This window comes from Dipodomys spectabilis, unplaced genomic scaffold, assembly GCF_019054845.1.
Source record: "Dipodomys spectabilis isolate Male_0828 unplaced genomic scaffold, ASM1905484v1 ptg000039l, whole genome shotgun sequence".
Lineage (NCBI taxonomy): Eukaryota > Metazoa > Chordata > Mammalia > Rodentia > Heteromyidae > Dipodomys > Dipodomys spectabilis.
In genome coordinates, this window is record NW_024870716.1 from 3,061,298 (window position 1) to 3,079,332 (window position 18,035).

An 18,035-nucleotide genomic window follows, 5' to 3' on the forward strand; every position below is an offset into this window, starting at 1 on the left:
AAGTATGAAGTCAGTCCCGGCAGGAAGGTCTATGGAAACTCTTCAATTCATTGTAAAGGTGATGTACATAGGGGTTACAGTTACATGATTCAGGTAATGAGTACATTTCCTTTTGAACAGTGTCACCCCTTCCCTCATTCTCTCCTAGTTCTTCCCCTCCCAACTTCCCTCTTCCCAAAAGTTGTATAGTTCATTTCCAACATAGTATCTAGTGGGGTACACTGCTGAATTGGCTCATCCTTTCTGTGTTCCCTGTTTCCCTCCCCAAATCAGATAAACTTATAGTAAGCGAAGTAAGCCAGACCCAAAGAAACATAGGCTGCATGGTTCCTCTCATTGGTAGTAACTAGAATGTGCCTAGAAATCTACAAGTAAACCCAATGGACAGTAAAAGACGAATAATTACACCTGGACGTGATTAATTAAACAGCAAATCTAAACATCCACACAGTGAGAACAAAGGAGGATATTCTTAGAAGAGGATCACAAGGGCTCCATAGCTATGTGCATAAGATCATTTAAAATGATGCCTATCAAAATGAACTCCAAGAAATGGAAGTAAGAGGTTTCTCATTATACTGTTTCTAGTTCTTCTTTCCTTTTTTTCCTCTGGTTTATTCCTTTCTGCTGCTGTTTCTTATTTCTGTACCCTTTGTCTCATATATAAGTTCATCCATGAGACTCTTACATCCAGTTAACTACCAAAAAGCTAGAAGTAGAGCTGTGGGTCAAATGGTTGAGCGCCAGACTTGAGTGAAAAGGCTAAAGGCAATAGCAAGGCCCTGAGTTCAAATCGTACAACCAGAAAAAAAAATGTGTATCATTCTGAAAAGGCTTTCCCAGCACTTTTTATATCCAGATCCTTTTGGAAAGTCAATAATTGAGAAGGCAGATCCTTTATTGTAATGACGAATAACACTCTGTCTTATTTGTTATAGAAACCTTATTTTCTATTCTCTATTTGTTTACAGAATCTTGCTGCTTGCAGTGGCAATATTATCACTGTATTCAGTTCATCTTTTACTAAAGACAGCCAAGGAAGGAGGTATGCGACCCCTTAAGCCTATATCTTAGAATATTAGAAAGCCTTTCAATTTTTTTCTAAAGTCTTACTATTTGTTTATTTATATAACTTTTTTTTTTAACATTATCTTTAGGTAGTTGTATAAAGGGGTTTCAACTCAACATGCTGGTTCATGAGAATAATGCAGCTTGATGAATGTCACCCTTTCTATCACTCTCCCCCATTTTCCCTAGCCTTACCTATCCCCTCAAGTTGTGAGACTTTCAGCCTATGTTGTTTCGTGATCATTTTAGTCCATTTCACACTTTTTTTAATCCCCCAAGATTTTTGAGTTATTTTGACAAGTGAAAGACAAGGGTAGGAGTTGACTGGCTCAGGTTCAAGCCAAATAGAAGAATATAAACAAATAAATAAAAGAGGGAGAAAAAAATGGTAGATGCTAGAAATAACTGTTCTGCTTCTGTAGGTACAACTAACTCTAAATGAAGCCTTTTGTACGGAGAACAATTTAATGCATTGAGTATTGGTTTTTGAAGTGGTGTCTTTTGGGTTTATAATTTCTCTTTGTCTATATGTTTGAGACCTCAGTATAGAATTATAGTAGAGAAATATGTTAGTCATTGAAACTATCCTCTAACAAGGTAATTTTCTCTTTCATTGTAGGGTCTTTAATTTATGAGAAATTAGGTGAAAAGGCATTTGGATGGCCTGGTAAAATCGGAGCCTTTACCTCCATTACCATGCAGAATATTGGAGGTAAGGGGACATAGTTTTCAGGGGAACTTTCTTGAATATTCAACACGTAAGTCTTATGGCAACAAAGAAGCACTTGGGATACAGAAAAGCAGCTGCTTTATTGTTCTTAAGTTTCAGAAAACAAAATTTCTTCATAGATTTGCTGTTGGATTTTAATTAAAAGCAGCAATATCTGGAATTCTATCATATATAAAATCCCACTAATTTTTGATTGTGTGTGTGTGTGTGTGTGTGTGTGTGTGTGTGTGTGTGTGTGTGTGTGTGTGTGTGTGTGTTGGTCCTGGGGCTTGAATTCAAGACATAAGTGCTGTCTCTAAGCTTTATTTTGCTCAAGACTAATGCTCTACCACTTGAGCCACACCTCCACTTCTGGCTTTGTTGTTGTTGTTGTTGCTGGTAGTTAGTTGGAGATAAGAGTCTCATGGGTTTTTCTGCCCTGGTTGGCTTTGAACCTCAGTCCTCAGATCTCAGCTGAGTAGCTAGGATTAAAGAAGTGAGCCACCAACACCTGGCTCTTTGTTGCTTTCTAATGCTGTTCTGGAATTGACGATTGCTTTTAGAAATTAAAACACTAGTGCTCATTTCTATCACTGTCAGACCTATGGGCATCTCGTATGCATGACTGAGGTCACATTGTAGGATTAGAGGGTGCTGGGGTAGGACGTGCAGATGCACAAATGTGTGCATCAAGTAAAGACCAGAAAAAGTTTCTAGACGTTTAGCAAGGAAACATGAGGATCACAGTGACCTCAGGTTCTTTGGTTTCACAGATCCTTGTAATTCCTACTGAATTATAATTTCCAGGGGAGAGCCTAGAAATGTACTTTCTCCCCCTCAGTACCAGGAGTTTTGAACTCAGGAGTTCACACTTGTACTGCTGGAGTTCTACCACTTGAATGACAGCTCCGGCTCTGCTTTCTTTGTTCTGATGAATTAGATAGAGAGTCTTAGGGACTTTTCTGCCTGGGCTAGCTTTGAACCTCCATCCTTTGGATCTCAGCTTTCTTAATAGCTTAGGATTATAGATGTTTTTTAGCAAGGTTCTAGTCTCACACTGGGTCTGTTGTGTCTTGGTGCTCAGGAGGTATCCAGAACCTCATTTCATTCAAGTCTCCTGCTAGATGTTGCTTCTTCCTGTGCCATCTTTATTGCTACATCATAGTACTTCTTTCCTCCCCTTCTATCCAGGCCTCCAGCCGCTGTTCTAAGCCTGGGACCTATGACTTTCACCAGCAGCCAGCATATTTTAAAGTAGAGAATCTGCTGTCAATCTAAATTTCTCCCTCTCTCCCTAACCCCACGCATCCAATGAAATACCCAATTCCATCCAGCCTACCTCTTATGTGTCTCTTGAATCTCTGTTCACCTTCCTCTTCAGGGCCACAGACCAGGTGATCACCATTCCAGCCCCGACTCTTTCTGCAGTTTCTGACCAATCACTCACTCTGCCCTGAGAGTCCTCTGCTATTGTTCTCTAACTCTTCCTCCACACAAATTTTCTCAGATTCAGGTCTATTCCTGCTTCTCCTACTGAAATTTTTTTTTTCAGTATGTCTTGTTATTTTCAAGGTAAATTCAGTGGTCTGAAAGTAGGATCCATCATATTCCCCTACTTAGCTTTCTAAATATTTTCTACCAACTCCATATCTGTCTGTCTGTCTTCTGTCTTCCATATCTGCCCATTTATTCAAACATTTATCAATCTTTTATGTTCCATATCTCTCCCACCATCCATCCATCCATTTATCTATCTCCTATTTTCCATTGTAGAAATAGTTTAAGCCAAAATAGTGATCACCTGACCTATGGTCCATCCATGCATCCTCTATATTTATCGTCTATCTCTATTAGCAGTCTTTCATAGCTCTTATCTATCTATCTATCTCTATTTACCTACCTACCTATTTTATTTATATAATCTGTCTTCTATCTTCTATTTCTGTCCTCCATCCATTTATCTATCTTTCATATACATTCATCTATCCATCCCATTTATTTATTTGTCTTGTATTTATTTTCTGTATCTGTTCATCCATCTGCCTTCTATCTTCCATATCTGTCCATCCATCCATTTATCTATCTTCTATTTTCCACATGTGTCTATCCATCCATCTTCTCTCCCATGTCCACCTATCTTCCATATCTGTTCATCCATCCATCCATCCATCCATCCATCCATCCATCCATCCATCCATCCATCCATTTATCTATCTTCTGTCTTCTATAAACTGTCCATCCATCTTCTATTTTCTCTATCTATCTATCTATCTATCTTCTATCTTTTTGGTAATATTTCATATCTAGGTATCCATCATCTATCCCATATATATTCTGTGTCAAACCATAGCAATTGTATTTTACCTTCTAATAGTATTAGTATTAACTATTTTTAAAAATCCCCCATGCCTTCTTTACATATAGCATTTTCCCTTTTGTTACTGTGTCTTGAAGGCCTCTAACTCTAGCATACATTCAGTCTGTGTGTCTCTCTTCCCCATCTCCCTCTCCATTTTTTCTCTTCATCTCTCCTCCTGGTCCATTGTTTTTCTTGGCTGTCAGTGGGATTCCTCTGGGCTGTCTTGGTTTGTGTGAATGTATGTTCATGGATTTTGTTTTGTTTTGTTTTTTAAAAAAAGGTATTTTGAAATCTCTAAGTAGAGGATAAGCTTTTGGAGTTTTTTGCACCTGAATGTGAGTCTGTTTCTATCACTGTCAGTGGCCTTGGGGAAATCATTTTACGGCTTTGAGTTAACTTTTTCCTTGAGTGAAAATGAGAGTGATCTTCTGACGTCCCCAGGTCATTGTGAGGATGAAGAAGGGTAACACATGGGCCACGACAAGGGCTCTGAACTGCTTCCCACTTGCAGACTTCTCGACATGTCTCTCTCTGGAGGCCCTCTGATGCCTTTTAAATACGTGTTTTCATAATTATGAAACAAATATACACTCGTTGTAAATAACGGAAACATTAAATGACTCTATCCTGAGTCACCCTCAAAAATAATTGCTTCACATTTTCCTCTGTGACAAGTTTAATAATTATATTATCACTGTTAGAATTTAATCACCTGATGATAACTGACTTGTAGATGCTTTTTAATTTTACCATGTGTCTTAGATGTATATTGTTTTTAATGGCTTTTGAACTTTTCCTTTATTCATATGTACTGTAATTGGCTACCAAATCCTTATTGGTGAATAGTTGAACTGCTTCCAGTTTTTCACTATTATAAGGAATGCTGTACTAAGCTTATACAAAAGCTTTGCAAAAAAAAAAAAAGGCAACTCCTAAGATCACTAAACTTTGTGGCATTACCTAAGATTTCTAACATGCAATTCCATATATATAAAATTTTTGGCTGGTTGTAGCGTTTGAACTCAGGGCCTGGGCAGTGTCCCTGAGCTCTTTTGCTCAAGGTTAATGCTCTACCACTTTGAGCCATAGCTCCAGTTCCAGTTTTTGAGTGGTTAATTAGAGACAAGAGTCTCATGGGGACTTTTAGGCCTGGCTGGCTTTGAACCATGGTCCTTAAATCTCAGCCTCCTGCGTAGCAAGGATTATAGGCGTGAGCCACCAACACTTGGTTCCTTTAATATGTTTTTATCCAACTATGACCTGCCCTAATAATGGGTAGTTGGTAAGCAAGAAAATAAAACCTAGCTCTTTTTTGTTGCTAGGACTTAAACCCAGGGCCTCGCACTTGCTAATATTAATTTCTCTTCATATTTTTATACATTAGTGACATAATCCTTGATAGAAATTGGCCCTAACACCAGGATTATCTCATTCATTCTACTGGGTGTGGATCCTAAGCATCTGAGAACCCCGGAGTCCCACCAAAGAGGCTGCTTTATATTTGGTTCAATTTCTAGCCCTATCAAATCTAAAATCTTGATCATTTCATAAAATCAATTCATGGTTGATCTAATTTACTTGTTTTTGACAGCTGGAATAAATAGCTATAAGTATGGTTAGCCTTGAACTCATCAAGCAAAGTGACAGCTATACCCAATGTTCAAAGCATGGCTACTGTTATGCTTCTAATCCTGGAATAAACTATAATGTAGGCTCTGCATCCAACCACACCCAAGAAGTGGTTTCTAAGGAGGTGAAATAGAGTTTCATAACGCCATCCCAGAAAATCCTTCCTTTTTTTTTTTTTTTTATGGGATTCATTGGACATGTAGCTGAAGAAAGCCTCTTGTCTTTCTTGAATTAGTCACTCCATTTTTAGAACTCTTGATTTCCTAATCCCCTAAAAAATAAACAAAATCAACTTAATATTCACCACGGATGTTTGAATGTTAGCAGAATAATGCTGACATTACCCAAACAGGTTTGGGTTCATACTGAATTTTCAAAGGCCAAACAAATTAACAGTGGTGACATCACTGAAAGTTGGCAGTTTGTAATTCTGAAATGGAGTGGTGCCTCACAGAGCTAGTGAGTCAGAAATATCTCCTGGTTACGCTCTGTAAGAGTCTGCCTTCGGCAAGGTCTTGTAAACATTAACCAAATCCCAAGGATGGAAGATACATCAACTGTCACAGGAATCATTTCACTTGGCTGATAGATAAGTAGCATCAGCTCATACGTTAGGAGACATCTGTAGATGTGATTCACTCTTTCCACACTGTGTGATCTTGGCCATGTAATTTAATTTCACAAAATCACACCTCCCACATCATCAGACTTTTTAGATAATCAGGTGTGGAGCTGTATGAAGTGGGGAACTATTACCACCGTTATTTCTTTTGTTTGATGTTAAGGAACTGCTTTTGAACTATTAATAGTCCAGTTTACAACTTAGATAGGTATGGTTTGGTTTTTTTTTTTAATATTTATTTACTTAGTATGTTTATCACTTTTGTCCTAGAACTGGGGCTTGAACTCAGGGCCTGGGTGTTTTTTCTTAGTTGATGTGCTACCATTTGATCAACAGCTCCACTTCTGGCTTTTTGTTGCTTCCTTGAGATAGCAGTTCACTGATGTTCCTGCCTAGGCTGGCTTTGAACCATGATCTACAGACCTGAAGCCACCAGTGCCCACTTGTAAATGCCTATTAGCAAAACTTCAGCATAAAGATGGAGTCCATATTTAAAGCTTCCTTATCAAATTTGTCAGTTTTATTTTTATTCAAGTGTCCCAATCATGTGTCAGATAACCAATCAGTGTTACACTTCACTGAGTGGATGGACTTGGGGAAAGGAATGTTAGATACATCCCTACAACTATAGAAAAACTGTAATGTTATGCATATTTGAACACATTCACTTTTCCAAGGTGGGTATTTAGAGGGTATTCATCTTTTTCAATAGTACCAATCATTTATCAGTCACCCGTCAAGATGCTCATTGAAGATTTGCCATTTTGGGTACTTTCTTATTTGACCAACAGATGACTAGAATATTGAGGAATAACATCAAATCCCTTAATTAATGAAGAAGAACAGAAGCTATCATCTCTTGTATTCTTTGATCAGTCCAGACAGCTACCAGTTTCAATTATCAGGAGTCTAAGACTTGCTTGGTGTGCCCCACAGAGAGATCACAGAAAACCTGACCAGAAGCCTACCTGGGAAAGGCCAGAGTGGCCCAGAGCACATGCAGGTCACCCTGCAATTCCTCCCTTTTTCTGTGGCCCATGACTTTTGTTGTCAGACTCTTGTCCCTAGACACTAAAACAAGCACATTCAATACAGGCCACGATGATCAATCACTAATGAGGGTAAAGGCTCAAAACCTGCAGCTTCCCTTGGAAACCCACAAATTGGATTTAACACAAAATCAACATAGATATGGTTAGCAACAGTCCACGTGTACAAATGAGGAGGCCAACGGAGCACCAGTGGCTCACACCTGTAATCCTAGCTGCTCAGGAGACTGAGAGCTGAGGATCATACTTCTAAGCCAGCCCAGACAGGAAAGTCTTTGAGACTCTTCTTTCTGATTAACCACTGAAAAGCCAGAAGTGGAGCTGTGGCTCAAATGGTAGAGTTTGGAGTGAAAAAGCTAAGGGACAATGCCCAGGCACTAAAGTTCAGACCCTAGTGCTAGCACATGCATACACACACACACACACACACACACACACACACACAGAATGATACATCCAAATGTTTACTTTTGAGAAAAGGCTTAGAAGCATTGTAAAATACACATTAGCTTCTCACTGTGTGGGGGGATTAGATGCTCATCTTAGACCAAGAAGAACAGATTATCCCAAATGTCTTCACAACAGTCAATACACACCACTAAGCTGTCACGTTTTCCATTTTAGCAATGTCCAGCTACCTCTTTATCATTAAATACGAACTTCCTGAAGTTATCAGAGCATTCATGGGACTTGAAGAAAATACTGGGTATGTCTCACGTTTCCTCCGTGGCATCCAGTAGCTCCTTGTCTTTCCCCTTTTCCAGTCCTGACATCCTTGTCACTGTTTCTCTCATAGGGAATGGTACCTCAACGGCAACTACCTCATCATATTTGTGTCTGTGGGAATTATTCTGCCACTCTCTCTTCTGAAAAATCTAGGTAAATCCCTTTTCTAACTGAAGATATACATTTTTGCATTCTAATAAGCAAGATCCCTGGAGATGCTAGATTCACCTTCCAAAATATTTCTGTTAACTCTTAGGTTACCTTGGCTATACCAGTGGATTTTCCCTCACCTGCATGGTGTTTTTTGTTAGCGTGGTAAGTGATTTGTAATACATTCCTTGTAGTATGGTGAATGTGAGAAGCTATTAGTGATTGAATTAGTGTCTTCTTTGTGTGTGTGTGTGCATGCACACTTGTACCCACTAGTCCAGTGCTGGGCCTGACCTTTTTCACTCAAAGAAGGCATTCCACCACTTCATCCATACTTCTACTTCCAGCTTTTTTGTTGTTAATTAGAGATAATCATTTCCTGGACTCTTTTGCTCTGGCTGGCTTTGAACTGGAATCCTCAGATCTCAGCCTCCTGAGTAGCTAGGATTACAGCAGGAGCCACCTGCAGCTGGCTGAATGTCTTCATTTTTGTTCAAGCACTTCACAAGCATGAAATAATTCTTGTACCACAAGCAGTTTTGTTGAGTTCTAAATTGGAATGAGGAAAAAAGCAGTCCTGAGCTTAAAAATAGTTGAGTTAGAATGGCAAGGTCATTACAAATAGTATGTTCTAGGCACAAGGAATGAATATGTGGACAAAGGAAAAGGTCAGGAATCCCAGTTAGGAAGGCAGAGGAAGGAGGGAAGCCTATAACTGTCTCTACATAAGCTAACCATCACTCTTCCACATCTACCCCATAAGAGAGGACAACCACAATGAAATTAAAGAAGAAATTCAATCCCTAAGAAAAAGAGAACTCTTTGGTAATATAAAAATGGATACAAATTTATAAAATGTTTCTCCTGAAGAACCAATGAAAAGGGAGGGGCTGTGTGTGTGTGTGTGTGTGTGTGTGTGTGTGTGTGTGTGTCTGTCTGTCTGTCTGTCTGTCTGTCTGTCTGTCTGTCTGTCTGTGTCTCTCTGTCTTGGGGCTTGAGTTCAGGGCCTGGGCACTGTCCCTGAGCTCTACCACTTGAACCATAGCTCCACTTGTGACTTTTTGGTGCTTCATCGGAAATAAGAGTCTCACAGGCTTTCCTTTCCTGGCTGGCCTTGAACCACAATTCTCAAGTCTCAACCTAGGTCTGAGCCACTGTTGCCTGGCTAAGGAAAGGATTTCTTGATGAACCATGTTATCTTTAGTTTAAAGACATAGAAACGTTTGAAAGGTAGCAAGGAAATGTGTCGCAGCAGGGGTCAGGGTGGCCTTGTGTAAAGTACTACCCTGTTGAGTCCCTGTGGCAGCTCTGGCAGGGTTAGCCCCAACTTTTTTCCTTAGAGCTGAGATTCGAAGGAGTCTCTGTGGTCTAGAGTCCTCACTCCTCTGGGTTTTTATTTTGTGATTTTGACCTTTATTATTATTATTATTATTTTAATGATTGTGTCTAGGTGATTTACAAAAAATTTCAAATACCCTGCCCTCTGTCTGTTCTGGATCACCATGATGGAAATGTGACGTTCAACAATACCCTCCCAGTACACGTGATAATGTTCCCCAATAACTCTGAGAGCAGTGGCGTGAACTTCATGATGGATTACACGCACCGCAGCCCCTCTGGGCTGGACGAGAATGAGGCCAAGAACTCTCTCCTCGGCAGTGGTGTTGAGTATGAAGCCCACAGTGATGACAAATGTCAACCCAAATATTTCGTATTCAACTCCCGGGTAAGTAAGAGACCGAGTCTTTCATAAGCCCAGTTAATGTGGACTCCCAGTATTTATTTCATTGACTGAGATGGCATGGAAGTTGCCATCTGTGTTGGAATGCTAAACATGGGGTATTGTCTTTGTTTTGCAGACGGCCTATGCAATTCCTATCCTAGCGTTTGCTTTTGTATGCCACCCTGAGGTCCTTCCCATCTACAGTGAACTTAAAGAGTAAGACAGCCATCATTTTAGCATTCTAATTTGCTCCTTGCTGAGGACACATGCTACTTTGTAGCTTTCTCTTCAGAAAAAGTATGGGCTATAGTCATTTATCCGTGACATGTTTTAACCCACAAAGTATAAATTGGCCTATACCACAGTCTTGCCTTCTCTGCTTTCTCTCCTGTTCTTCTGCTAGAATGGTTTGAGGAGGGCTTGGGGCAGATGGGGAGGGAGGGAAAAGCTGGTGGTTATAATGATCTGGACAGGTTTGAGGAATTTAAATTGGAGTTTTAATGGGAAATGGCAGACAGAATGAAGACTACAATGTATGGTTAGGGTGGCCTTGGTAAAGCATGGCTATCACTTGTGGTCAATTCATAAGCCTTGTCTGGAAGATGTTCACCCTAACAAATGAGCCAATGTCCGGATGCATTGTCTCATCTGTACATGGCAGATGTGACAAGGAAATCTTGTTTCTTCCTGTTATGATTAAGGTGTTATACAGAAGGATTACCATTTCCTAAGGCAGGTAATGAGTACATTTCTTCTTTTTTTGGACCATGTCATCCCTTCCTTCACTTTCATTCAGCTTCCTCTTCCCTCCCCTTCACCTCTGACAGAAGACTGACATGTAATACTTCCCCACTTCCTTAACCCAAACTTCCGTAACCTCACTCTTCAATCTGTACTAGACAAGAATAATTCTCCCACAAAATTCTTATTTAACCTCATTTTTAAAAAAAAGAACTTTCAGAACCATTTCAATGTTGGTGTCTTTGATGTGCTTGGAGAATCATATGGAGCAGTTACTCCCTAACGTCTGACAATTGACTATAGGAAGACAGGTACCATCTGGAATAGTTTCCAGATGCTTCTTCTATAGAAGCAATCACTGTGTAAGTCCTCCTCAGAGTCTGAACACTGAAGAAGATATGCTTTGTGGATAGTGGGTTCTTTATGTTAGAAGCCTTTGACTTTATGTTAATTATAGCCTTATAGATAAACTCACTTACAGTCATGAAAGACTGTTCTTGTAGGGAAATGGTCGTTACACAAATCCTCCAGCATGCTCTAAGTCTATTTAAATCAGCTGTAAGTTTAGGTGCTAGGAATGTGGTTTCATAAGGAGCAACTCGGACATTACTTTTTCTTTTAATTTGATTACTTTCTTATTTTAATTTGTAAAAAAGGGATATTTTGGCAAGTGTAAGAAATGAAGCTCAGTGCTCCTTTCTCTTTCTTTTAGCCGATCCCGAAGGAAGATGCAAACGGTGTCCAATATTTCCATCACAGGGATGCTTGTCATGTACATGCTGGCTGCCCTGTTTGGTTACCTCACTTTCTATGGTAGGTCATTGTCAAGGTCATTCTGTCTGTGACAATCTCACTTGGACCAATGATGGATCTAGGAATGACAGTTACTTAGCTTTGTCACTGACTTAAGGAAATAAGTCTTAGACCACTTAGTTCACAGGTTACAAAACTTTGTAACAAGACTTTCACATGTATTTTATTTTGTTTATTCGCGATTGGTTGACAAGACTTCTCTCTGATATTTATTATTTTAACCTTAAGTAGTTATACAAAGGGGTTTATTTATTTTTTTTTTTTTTGGGTCCGGTCGTGGGGCCTGAACTCTGGGCCTGGGCACTGTCCCTCAGCTCTTCAGCTCAAGGCTAGCGCTCTACCACTTGAGCCACAGCGCCACTTCCGGCTTTTTTTTTCTTTTTGTTTATGTGGTGCTGAGGAATCGAACCCAGGGCCTCAGGCATGCAAGGCAAGCGCTCTACCACTGAGCCACCTTCCCAGCCCTACAAAGGGGCTTCAATTCAACCTGTCAGCTTATGATTAGAATGCGTGTGATCAGTGTCTCCCCTTGCTTCTCCCCATCTCTCCTAACCTCACCCCTCCCTCAAGTTGCCTGGTTCCATTTTCACATATGTACATGGAATATTATGACTGCATTTACTTGTTCTTCCTCTCTCTATCTCTAGTTGTCTGTCCCCCCCCCACCACATACTTTGTTACCTCCCCAACACATGTTCTAACTTCCTGGTATTCAATTTGCTCAACTTAAGTTAGTTGTTCAAAGAAAAGACACCATTGGAATCCTCCCTTGCATATATGCATATGACTTTGTATATATTTACATACATATTTATAATTTGTATCTAATTTCCACATATGAAGGAAAATATGTATCATTTGTGTCTTTCAGCCTGACTTCTCTTAACACTTTCCAGATTCATTCATTTCCCTGCATATTACGTAATATCATTCTTTCTGATTGATGACTAAAATTCTATTTATGTGTGTGTATATATGTATACACACACACACACACATATCATATGTATCTCACAAGCCAAAGTAGGGGGGGGGAAGTCACATAGTAAGGTTTAGCTTGCTTCTTATTTTACCAGATAAGTTAAATCTAGGGACTTGGAACAGTAAGTAAAAGTTCTGTTTATCTTATTCGCTTCTATTATAGTAAGTGGTTTCTTTTTTTTTGGGGGGGGGGTCCGGTTATGGGGCCTGAACCCTGGGCCTGGGTGCTGTCCCTCAGCTCTTCAGCTCAAGGCTAGCGCTCTACCACTTGAACCACAGTGCCACTTCTGGCTTTTTTCTTTTTGCTTATGTGGTGCTGAGGAATCGAACCCAGGGCCTTATGCATGCAAGGCAAGCACTCTACCACTGAGCCATCTTCCCAGCCCAGTAGGAAGTGGTTTCTTATGAAAGAGGAGATTATAATAAAATTTCCTTTCAATCTGGCAATGTTCTATTAAAAAAAAAAAGCCAGCAACAAAGACATTGACAAGAGCCTCATTAAAGTATGCATTCAATATTTCTTCTCTGTAAACTTTATAGTACCAAAAGGGAGTAGTATTCTTTTTTAAAAAATTAGTTTTATAAATATTGTATTCCTTCCATGAAGTGTAGCCCAGTAAGACAAATTTCACTGAATCAAATAGAGACCTCATAGCATTTGTTTACATGAATTAATTATTAGCATAAATATATTCTCGTATAAAACTTTAACATTTTAGGGGGGATTTTCTTTATCTGAATAGATTTGTTAAATAGATCAATAGGTTGCATGACAGGTTGGGGAGGATTTGAGTCCTTCCTTCCTCCCTCCTTCCCCCTCCCCCTCTCTCCCTCTTTCTTCTTTCTTTCTCTTTCTTGTGTGTACCAGTCTTAGGGCTTGAATTCAGGGCCTGGGCTCTGACCCTTTCATGAAGGATAGTGCTCTACTACTTGAGCCACAGCTCCACTTTTGGCTTTTTGGGTTTTTGGTGGTTAATTGGAGGAAAGAGTCTCCCAGACTTTCCTGCCTGGGCTGGCTTCAAACCATAATCCTCAGATCTCAGCCTCCTGTGGAGCTAGAATCACAGGCATAAACCACTAGCACCTAGCCCTTAAGTTTGTTTCTAAGATATAACTATTAACCAAACATTTGCTCTAGAATAAGCATTAACTTCTTGTTGGTTGTGAATTCATTAATTCACAGTCAATACAACTGAATGTAATTTTATCCCTTCTTGTCTGATCTTGAGAACAATAGTGGGGAAATTCAAGCTACATGACTATATTAATCCCTCCTGCTCATTGTGTGTGGAAATATGAATGAATATGATTTCAAGGATGAATCATCTTCCTCTTAGAATATTCACTTGGAGACCCAGGCATGTTTGTCTAATGAGTTTCATAAGACAAATGAAAATTTGAGAGAGAAGCAACACCCAAGTATGTGTCTCAGTATCAAGACGAAATCATAATTGTTGAGCTCAAAAAAAAAAAAAAGTGGCTAACACCTGTAATCCCAGACTGAGATCTGAAGATCGCGGTTCAAAGCCAGCCGGGGCAGGAAAGTCTGTGAGACTCTTATCTCCGATTAACCACCAGAAAACCAGAAATAGTGCCGTGGCTCAAGTGGTAGAGCACTAACCTTGAGCTGAAGAGCTAGGGACAGTGCCCAGGCCCAGAGTTCAAGCCCCATGACAGACAATCCCTCACACCAATAATAATCATAACTTCTCAGGAGCTGAGATCTGAGGATCAGAGTTCAAAGTCAGCCTGAGTGGAAAGTCCATGACATTCTCCAATTAACCAGCAAAAGCCAGAAGTGGGGGTGTGTGTGGCTCAAGTAGTAGAGCTCCAGCCTTGAACAAAAATAGCAAGTGAGAACATGATGCCCTGAGTTCAAGATACCCCCACCCACCCCTCAAAAATATTAGGAATAATTAGTTCTCCTGTACATAATGTGTTTAAAGAAGCTATGTCTGGGACAACTGAGCCAAGGGGCACAGAGGGAGGTGGGAGTTGGCAGGGACAGGCTGATAGAGTTTGGACCATTCATCCCCTTCTCCCTTGGTTTGTGATGTTTCTTTATAGGAGGGAGAGATCTCCAATGATGCCATCGAGCCCAAGCAGTCCTTGAGCAATCCTTGAGCAATTATTTCCTATCCGCTTCCTGAGTCTTTCTCAACTTTAGGATTCCTTTCTGCATTTGAACCAAAGTCCCCTCGCTCAGAGGCCCGAGGAAAAGCGAGGTGTCTGGATTCCCGGCCCTGGGTTTCTTCCAGGCCTGTGTGCCCTCCTGACGGATTCTCGCCTTTCTTCCTCATGTAGGAGAAGTTGAAGATGAGTTACTGCATGCATACAGCAAAGTCTACACCTTTGACACGCCTCTTCTCATGGTCCGCCTGGCGGTGCTGGTGGCAGTGACGCTCACGGTGCCCATTGTCCTGTTCCCAGTAAGTACAGAGAGTGCTGGGAGGGAAGCACATTGGGTCCATCAGGTAGCCCTCTGTGCTGACCTCATGTGGATTTAATTGCTGTGTGTGAGTCTGCGGTTGCAGCACCAAGGGCATGATCGTTTTCGCATACCATTTTGGAGTCTCTTAAAACTGACCACTTCATAGGTCCATGTAGCCATCGTTGTTAGGTAGGTTTTTATTTTATGTTTTACTTGAGGGAGGACATCGTGACATTTGTTCTCAAATTCAAAGTCCAAAAGCTGATGTTAGTTGGGTGTTGGTGACTCACGCCTGTAATCCTAGCCACTCAGGAGGCTGAGCAAAAAGCTCAGGGACAGCACCCAGGCCCTGAGTTCAAGTCCTAGGGCTGTAGGGGAAGGGGGGAAAGCTGGAAAAAGAATGAGGGTTTGGGAAGTCTGGCATGGGGGGGAGGGGGGGAAAGGGAGGGTGGAGGGGGCCAGATTTCAGGGGAGTGATGAGGCTGAGTGATCTGCATCTGGATGTGTCGAAACAAAATCTGATCAAATGCATGGTACAAAAAGCCTATATGTTCAAGGGAAACCCCTTTGAACAAGTATTTGAAGATAATGAAAATTAAACTGCCAATTAATGCAAATAAAAAGTGAAAACAAGAGAGTTACTTCTAGCCAGATGCTTGGCCACGCCTGTAGTCCTAGCTACTCAGGAGGCTGAGATCTGAAGATCATGATTCAAAGTCAGCCCAGGCAGGAAACTCCCTGAGACTCTTTTTTTTTTTTTGAGGGGGGGGGGGGTCCGGTCGTGGGGCCTGAACTCTGGGCCTGGGCACTGTCCCTCAGCTCTTCAGTTCAAGGCTAGCGATCTACCACTTGAGCCACAGCGCCACTTTTGGCTTTTTTCTTTTTGCTTCTGTGGTGCTGAGGAATCGAACCCAGGGCCTCAGGCATGCAAGGCAAGCGCTCCACCACGGAGTCACCTTCCCAGCCCTCCTTGAGACTCTTATCTCTAACAAACTCCTCAAAAAAGTTGGAAGTGGAGCTCAAGTGGTAGAGCACTTGCCTTGAGCAAAAGAAGCTCAGGGATAGCTTCTAAGTCCAGAGTTCAAGCCCCAGGACCAGCAAAAAAAAAAAAAGCTGGAAGGAGATTCCTGTCAAGTAAATCACTAGAACAAAGATTCTTAAAAAAATTATTGTACTAGCTGGGTGCTGGTGGCTCATGTCTGTAACCCTAGCTACTCAGAAGGCTGAGATCTAAGGATTAGGGTTCAAAGTCAACCTGGGCAAGAAAGTCTGTGAGAGTATTATCTCCAATTGATCACCAAAAATGCCAGAAGCTGAGTTGTGGTTCAAGTGGTAGAGTGTGCTCACAGTAAGCACAAAATGTTCAAGGACAGAGCTCAGGCTCTGAGTTCAAACCCCAGAACCAGCACCAAAGAAAAACAAAAAACCACAAAATGCTGTATTTATCCATTATATGTCTCTTCACCACTAAAACTGATGGCTGCCCCTAGCAGACTGAGACTTGGATCCTTCCTTAGAGTTTTCCATGCACCAGTTGGTCCTGGGCTCACAGACCAAGACTGGCTCTGAGGATCTAGGCAGCCAGAATTAAAAACCACAACCTATGGATAAACACACGCAAGTCTTTACCTTCCTGCCAACTCCGCTCCTTTCATGAAGACTGAATTTACTCATTCATTTTAGGGGCACAAAAAATAATAATAAATAAACCAGTGACATAGAAATCAACACTGCTGTGTACAGACTGTCTCGCAAAGGACCAAGCATTCCAGGACCATTTATGTAATGACACTGTGGTCGCTTTAAATGCTGCCTGTGTGCTGAAATGTATTTTGGCGCATTCTTTGGCCATGAGTGCATGCGATCAGATGCTTATTACCACTACAGGGGCTAATAATGTCTTTAAATAATGCCCTGCCTTGAAGGTGTCCGAAAGGATTTCATGGGCCTGGTCCTCAAATCCTGCTTGGATACCAAGCAGAAGACAACTGTCAGTCAGGTGGACTATAGGATCAAGTTTCCAAGCAAGTAGTTTTACTGGGAAAACAGTATCTGAAGGCCTTTTTGGTTTGTTTGTTTGTCAAGATATCACCACATTTTCACACACCAAGGGTGATCCCCTCAATGTTCAACTAATGCATTTTATACAAGAAATCTGTTAAGTGCTTTTGTATCACTTTATTCATAAGCTGTAAATAGAGTGTTTTCAAGCACTGGTCTCAAGGGACGGATGGATGTAGCCAGGTCACAAAGCCAGAAGGCAACAGTTGAATGGGTGGCACGCACAGAGCTCCTCCCTGTGTAACAGGACCCATGGCTGCCATCTTTGCAGTAGGAAATTGAAAGCCAGCCTTTGGTTCACTGATGAACATTTCATCTCAATACAAGTCTCCTTGGGAATTGGGACAGAAAGTGCTAGAATACATCTGATCATCAGGAACAATAGTGTGTATACATGAGATGCTATTTCAAAACAACATTGGCTATGGAAATCAAAATGCAGAACAATAACTAACAGCTATCCATACCATGTATTTTCACTGAACCTTCTCATGAACTACTCTGTAGGTAATACTGTCTTCATTCTTTGGCAGGGGTCCCTCAATAGTTTTCTAGTCCCCAGCATAGAGGACAAGCTCAGCAATGTTGGCTTTGGAAATAGTCTTTAAGTGAATCTTGCCTTCCCCCGAAGGCTATTCCTGGCTGTCATGTACCAAGGGTTACCTCACCTTGCATGAATCAAATGTCTGTGAAAGAGACAGAGGCAGCCTCTGGTTTAGTCTCCTTTCTCTCTATCAAGTCTTACCAGGCTCAATCCCAACCCTTTGGTGAGAGTGATACAAATTGTCAGTGCTGTTTGGTTTGGTTCTTAGAACTGAGAGCAGTTTCTTTGGTGTCTCCTTGTTCATTCAGCTTCTCTGAACTAATGAACACTGGACACTGGGGCATTTATTCACTTGTGTTGATATCACCACAAACAAATGATCAAAGAAAGAAACAGGCTGGGAAAATCTATCAACTTTAATTATTATTC

General features: G+C 41.0%; 1 protein-coding gene across 1 annotated transcript in view; it reads left to right on the forward strand.

Annotated features, from left to right (window-relative positions):
• Positions 1–18,035, forward strand: part of Slc38a4 (solute carrier family 38 member 4) — a 36,743-nt gene that overhangs the window by 11,977 nt on the left and 6,731 nt on the right. Inside the window, exons 4-12 of the mRNA XM_042677679.1 lie at positions 972–1,045; positions 1,688–1,780; positions 8,061–8,142; positions 8,233–8,315; positions 8,419–8,477; positions 9,763–10,038; positions 10,172–10,251; positions 11,489–11,589; positions 14,875–14,999. Coding sequence (XP_042533613.1) covers positions 972–1,045; positions 1,688–1,780; positions 8,061–8,142; positions 8,233–8,315; positions 8,419–8,477; positions 9,763–10,038; positions 10,172–10,251; positions 11,489–11,589; positions 14,875–14,999 — 973 coding nt within the window. The remainder of the gene's footprint in view (positions 1–971; positions 1,046–1,687; positions 1,781–8,060; positions 8,143–8,232; positions 8,316–8,418; positions 8,478–9,762; positions 10,039–10,171; positions 10,252–11,488; positions 11,590–14,874; positions 15,000–18,035) is intronic.